Source organism: Suricata suricatta, chromosome 17 (genome assembly GCF_006229205.1).
Source record: "Suricata suricatta isolate VVHF042 chromosome 17, meerkat_22Aug2017_6uvM2_HiC, whole genome shotgun sequence".
Taxonomy (NCBI): Eukaryota; Metazoa; Chordata; class Mammalia; order Carnivora; family Herpestidae; genus Suricata; species Suricata suricatta.
Genome location: NC_043716.1, coordinates 4116865 through 4123351, shown reverse-complemented (window position 1 = coordinate 4123351; position 6487 = coordinate 4116865). Strand labels below are relative to the sequence as shown.

At 49.8% G+C, this 6487-nt stretch overlaps 1 protein-coding gene across 1 annotated transcript in view; it reads left to right on the top strand.

Moving 5' to 3' along the window:
• The window catches only part of LOC115281862 (myosin-13), a 50680-nt gene that overhangs the window by 42184 nt on the left and 2009 nt on the right, over nucleotides 1–6487 (top strand). The window contains exons 34-38 of the mRNA XM_029927515.1: nucleotides 1511–1528; nucleotides 2572–2697; nucleotides 2938–3108; nucleotides 5773–5877; nucleotides 5948–6043. Coding sequence (XP_029783375.1) covers nucleotides 1511–1528; nucleotides 2572–2697; nucleotides 2938–3108; nucleotides 5773–5877; nucleotides 5948–6043 — 516 coding nt within the window. The remainder of the gene's footprint in view (nucleotides 1–1510; nucleotides 1529–2571; nucleotides 2698–2937; nucleotides 3109–5772; nucleotides 5878–5947; nucleotides 6044–6487) is intronic.

Here is a 6487-nt window from a genome sequence, read left to right as displayed (position 1 = left end):
GGAGTGGAAATCAGACAAGGAAAGGATGCATTATTCTATAAAGAGACCAGAGGAGGTGACATCCAAGCCACAGTCTTGGAAAATTGGAATTATCTTTCAAAATAACTATTCGTTATTATCGTTATAAAAGTTCTTCAAATTTTTTTAAGTTTATTTTTTTTTGAGAGAGAGAGAGAGAGAGAGAATCCCAAGCATACCCTGCAGCATCAACACAGTGCCCAACGCAGGGCTCGAACACACAAACCGGGAGATCATGATCAAAATCACAAGTTGGACATGTAATGAACAGAGCCACCCAGGCGCCCCTGCCTTTATGAAAGTTATTTTTTTAACTCATTGTTGTAAAATATAGAGAATACAAGCAAATGAATTGAAGAAAAAACTACTGGGCTCCTGGGTAGCTCAGTCAGTTAAATGTCCAACTTTGGCTCAGGTCATGATCTTACCGTTTGTGGGTTCGAGCCCCAAGTCAGGTTCTATGCTGACAACTCAGAGCCTGGAGCTGCTTCAGACTCTGTCTCCCTCTCTCTCTGCCCCTCCCCCACTTGCACCCTGTCTGTATCTCAAAAATAAACAAACACTTAAAAAAATTTTTAAAAGAATAAAAATACCAACGCAGTGGGGCCGTTTTGAGATCTTTTCATTACATGCTCGTGTTGATATCTACAATTATTATATTTCTTGTACACATGTGACCATTCTTTTCACAACTTCTTATTTTCACTTTAACAGCCTGCCTGAACATATTTCCACACCTTTAAATAGTCTCCTTTGGCTATTCAAAAAAAATTTTTTTTTATTAACCTTTATTTAGTTTTGAGAGAGACAAAGCATGAGCAGGGGAGGAGCAGAGAGAGAGAGGGAGACACAGAATCTGAAGCAGGTTCCAGGCTCTGAGCTGTCAGCACAGAGCCCGATGCAGGGCTTGAACTCATGGACTGTGAGATCATGACCTGAGCCGAAATCGGATGCTTAACCGACTGAGCCCCCCAGGCGCCCCTCGTTTGGCTAGTTTTAATAGTAGAAAAGTGGTCCGTGATAGTAATGCGGTATGGCACTTTTAATCAATCCTCTATGGCTGAATTTTTAAATTATCCCCGATACAACTTTTACTCTTAGAAAGAGTGTCATCGTAAACTTACTTGGAATGAAATTTTCACATATGTCCATTATTTCTTTTTAACATTCCTAGGTGTAAATAGACGGCTAGCCGCAGAATTTCATGGTCAAAACCATAAAGACATTTGCAGCACATTGTAAATTCGCCTTAATGTGGGGGTCCCAATTTTCATTCTCCTTGGGAAAATATGTAAAAACTCTTGCCCCTAAATCCTCAAAGACCTAGCTATGCATCTTTTAATCCCTACCGATTTCATTGTTGAAAAACATCTCACATTTAAAAATGTTTATTTCCTTGATTACTAAGGAGGTGAAACATTTCATTCTATCTGTATTTCCTATGGAGCGTTTTGCCTATTTGTACTTTGTGCCCTGTTTTCTTACTTGTGAGATCCATCTCTTCTATAAGGTAAGGAAGAGAATATTTTTTCCACCCATTGCAAGTGTTTTCTAGTTTGTCACGGCCCTTACAGTTCTGTTTATGGTGTGTTTTGATCTTTTTTAAAAATTGTTTTAATGTTTATTTATTTTTGAGAGAGAGAGAGAGAGAGAGAAAGAGAGAGAGTGGGGGAGGGGCAGCGAGTGAGGGAGACACAGACTCCAAAACCAGCTCCAGGCTCCAAGCTGTCAGCACAGAGCCTGACAGACTGTGAGATCGTGACCTGAGCTGAAGTCAGACGCTCAATCCACTGAGCCACCTGTTTTGATCATTTGAATTATTTCACATAAGGTACCCCTGAGTGGCTCAATCAGTTAAGCATCCGACTTTGGCTCAGGTAATGATCTCATGATTTGTGGGTTCCAGCCCTGCATCAGGCTCTGTACTGACAGCTCAGAGCCTGGAGTCTGCTCCAGGTTCTGTGTCTCCCTCTCTCTCTGCCTCTCCCACCACTCCTGCTCACTCACTCTCTCTCATAAATAAACATTTTTAAAACTTTTTAAAGAATTATTTCATATTTTAGGGGCACCTGGGGCTTACTTGGTTAAGCATCCAACTCTTGATCTTGGCTCAGGTCATGATCTCATGGTTCGTGAGTTCGAGCCCCACATTGGGCCCTGTGGGAGGCTCCATTGGGATTCTCTTGGTCTGCCCCTCCCCCCTCTCAAAATAAACTTTAAAAAAAGAATTATTTCACATGTTATATATTTATGTCCACCCAACCTTTCTTTGCTCCAACACCTTTTACTGAATAATCATTTTTCCTCAAATATGGAGAAAATGTACCTTTATCATTTACTCGATTACTTTATGACTGTTTGGTCAAGAGTCAAAGAGTCTCTAGCAGACCCCCATATGGAAAACATGAAACATGATCATGATTTGTTTCCTTCCACCCAACTTCCTCCCTCTCAGTTGTTTCAAGCATCCAAATATAACCTATGCCTCTGGTACCCGATTTTCCCCACGCACCCAATATAATGTGTACCTCTGGCGCCTGATTCTTCCTGTAGAACACAAGCCTGCTAAATACCAAGAAAAAGCTGGAGGCCGACATAGCACAGTGCCAGGCGGAGGTGGAGAACTCGATGCAGGAGTCCAGAAACGCAGAGGAGAAGGCCAAGAAGGCCATCACGGATGTGAGCTCCCTGCCTTCTTTACAGAGCAGGTGCTCGGAGATCGGGGAGGGCTTCTAGGCGGAGACGAGGCCGGTGGGGTCCGGCTCCTGCTGGCTGGCCGTCAGCGGGGGAATGAGATAAAGCCTCTGCAGAGACAGTGTGGGGAGGATGTGCACCACGGGGAAGGCTCGGTGAGGGAGGCAGGGGCAGCACCCTCTGCACACCAGGCAGCCCACTGATCGCCCCTGTGAACTTCCTCAGGCGGCCATGATGGCCGAGGAGCTGAAGAAGGAGCAGGACACCAGCGCCCACCTGGAGCGGATGAAGAAGAACCTGGAGCAGACGGTGAAGGACCTTCAGCACCGTCTGGACGAGGCCGAGCAGCTGGCCCTGAAGGGCGGGAAGAAGCAGATCCAGAAGCTGGAGAACCGGGTAGGGTGGCTTGAGAGGACTCTGGCTCTCCGAGTGTCCCTCTCGGGCACTGCAGAAACTCACTGCCTCCCACCTCCCAACGCACACCCCCACCCACGGCACACGACACCTATAAATGTCCTCATGCTGTTTGTACAGGGATTCGGACTCACGGAAATAAGGCAAGATATACATTCTTAAATTCACATATTTGGTGAAAGTCCCATTTGGGGCCACCTTCCACTTTGATAAGCAGTGGCCCATCCTACCTAAAGTCTGTAGTCTCTCGTCACCTCCGGCTCCTGTTCCCTGTCCACATCTCCCAGTCCCGATGCAGTCCACAACACTGTGCTCCATCCTAGACTGGCGCTTCCCCCGGGACCCAAGCAATCCTGTTTTTTCTTTATCTGGGACCTTCTTTGTATTTGTTTTCCTTTCTTTGCTAATTTCTCCCTTGGTCTGCTGTAGCCATTGCTTCTCCCTTTAGACCTGTGATGGTTTTTATTTCGTTTGTTTTGAAAATGGCCTCCATTATCAGTTGATGTTCTGGAAAAGGGCTCCATGGGGGTTTCGTAGAAGGTCCCTGTTGTCCCAGAGGGAGGAAATGGAAACGTTGGAGAAGTGGGTAAGAGGCCGTGGAGGGGAAGGAGCCGCCCTCTCCCTGCAGGGAAGGGCCTCAAATGCGGTCAGTCTTCAGGCCAGCGTCCCAAGGGTGTGGTCACCAGCACACACACTGTAGAAAGGATCTTTTGGCTAAAAACAAGGCAATGGACACACAAGTAACAAAAGCCACCACCAGGAGGCACCTGGTGGCTCAGTCCATTGAACATTGGACTCTTAATTTCTGCTCAGGTTATGATCTCATGGGTTCATGAGTTCAAGTCCCGCATCAGGCTCTGCGCTAAGAGTTTTTCCCCAAAAGTCTTTAAGTACTTCTTTTTAATTATTCCCAGTCATACTCTGTTAAATGAGTTTAGGTCTGACCTCACGGATCCCTCCACTGAGGGAGGGACTAGGTCCCCTGCCGCCCTCCTTGATTCTTTGATTCCTGGGCTGGCAGGGCACCTTCGGCCAGCCTCCCCTGCCCGTGCGAGGCACCTCGACTGGCCTCCAATCCCAGCCGCTCAGTTATCTCTAGTTCTGTAAATGTCACAGAGGCCACAAGAGCATTGCCAGAACACCAGCGTTTTGCAGAAGGTAATAGAAAACAGCTTCCCAGGGATCTCTTCTGGAACAGAGCCCAGAGTTAACCTGTCCACTGGTGGCTCTCAAGGTTGGTCTGCCGAGTCCACAGGCCCTGACCTGCCCCTGTCAGTGGCCACGGGGATTCCCAGCAGCCGCCCACTACTCTCTCTGGACTGTGGAGTTGGTCAGGGACACAGTTAGTGACCCATGTTCTCGGTGGCTGTCCTGTCCCCTCAAGACTTCAGGAAGGCAGGGGGGCTCAGTCAATTAGGCATCCGACTTCGGCTCAGGTCATGATCTCTCGGTTCGTGAGCTCAAGCCCCGCGTCAGGCTCTGTGCTGACAGCTCAGAGCCTGCAGCCTGCTTCGGATCCTGTGTCTCCCTCTCTCTCTGCCCCTCCCCTGCTTGCACTCTGTCTCTCTCAAAGATAAATAAACATTAATAAAAAATAAACACTCCAGGAAAGGCAGAAGCAGCTCTAAATGAACAATACCTACATAGTCGTTTATCATTTAAAACATACTTGCCCATACTTTGTCTAATATTTTTCTAAGTTTATTTATTTTGAGTCTCTCAGTTGAGGAGAGGCAGAGAGAGAGGGGGTGAAAGACAGAGAATCCAAAGTAGGCTCCACACTGTTAGTGGGGAGCCTGATGGGGGACTTGAACCCACAAACCTGTGAGATCATGACCTGAGCTGAAACCAAGAGTCAAACGCTTAACCTACTGAGTCACTCAGGCACCCCTGCTTCGTCTAACTGAGCCCCCACATTTGAGGTAGGTGGGACAGGGATTATAATGTCCACCCTAAACACATAGGAGCCCATTCTCAGGAGTAGCTGCTGACCTCCTCTGAATCCGTCAGTGGGACCAGGAGCCTCAACATCCCCAGACTGATCCTGGCCCAGGCTCTCAACATGACCCCCACAGCCTCACCTGACCAAGCATGGGCCACCGCAGATGATCAGGCCAGCCCAAGCCTCACCAGGCTGCTGGCCCCACACGAAGAGGCACCTTCTGCAGAGCCCGGCCCAGTAGCCCGGCCATGTGCCCCTAAGGGCGGTCCCTGTCCAAAGACGGCATCTTGCTGTCATTTGCACAAAGCCATACACACACCATCGTGGCCTTGTGACTAAAATGTGATTCTTGAGCGGGGCGCCTGGGTGGCTCAGTCAGCTGAGCATCTGACTTCAGCTCAGGACATGATGTCACCTTCGTGAGTTGGAGCCCCTACGTTGGGCTCTGTGCTGACGGCTCAGAGCCTGGAGCCTGCCTCAGATTCTGTGTCTCCTCTATGTGTCCGTCCCCTGCTTGTGCTCTATCTCTCTCTCAAAAATAAACAAACATTTAAAGAAATTAATTGAAATAAAATAAAATGTGTATTCTCAGCATGAGGAAGAGACGTTTACACAAACTATAATCAGAGGCTCCTGAGTTGGCCAGAAAGTGCCCCCCACTCACGGGCTCTGACCCGGATGCTGTGCTCTCTGCCCTGATCCAGGTGCGGGAGTTGGAAAGTGAGTTGGACGCTGAGCAGAAGAGGGGGGCCGAAGCTCTGAAGGGGGCTCACAAATATGAGCGCAAAGTCAAGGAGATGACGTACCAGGTAAGGGCCTCCGAAGCCCCCCCGGGAGCAGAGACAGCCGCGGCGACCTGGCACGGCACTATGTTCGCAGGCCGAGGAGGACCACAAGACCATCCTCAGGCTCCAGGACCTGGTGGACAAGCTCCAGGCCAAAGTGAAGGCTTACAAGAGGCAGGCTGAGGAGGCCGTGAGTAGGGGGCCAGCACCCCAGCCCTGGCTCGAGTGCACCCTGTGGCGTCAAGTCCATGCAGCCTGAGGCCTGGGTTTTCATTGGCAGGTTCCCAGCCCAGGACACCTGCCCTTCCCCCCTGCCTGGGTTTGAGTCAAACAAGCCTGTCCCCCAACCTCCAGCTGTACCTCCTGGTGACTCCGGCCTCACTCACGTGGCCAGCCCCCCATTCACGTGGCCAGCCCCCATTCACATGGTCAGCCCCTTCACTCTATCCCCCTGGACCCCTCTCTCTATCCTCCTCAGCCCCCTCACTCTATTCCTCCCGCCCCTCACTCCATCCCCCCCGCCCCTGTCTCTATCCCCCCCGCCCCTCTCTCTATCCCCTCCAGCCCCTTACTCTATCCCCCAGCCCCTCACTCTATCCCCCCAGCCCCCTCACTCCATCCCCCCCCGCCCCTC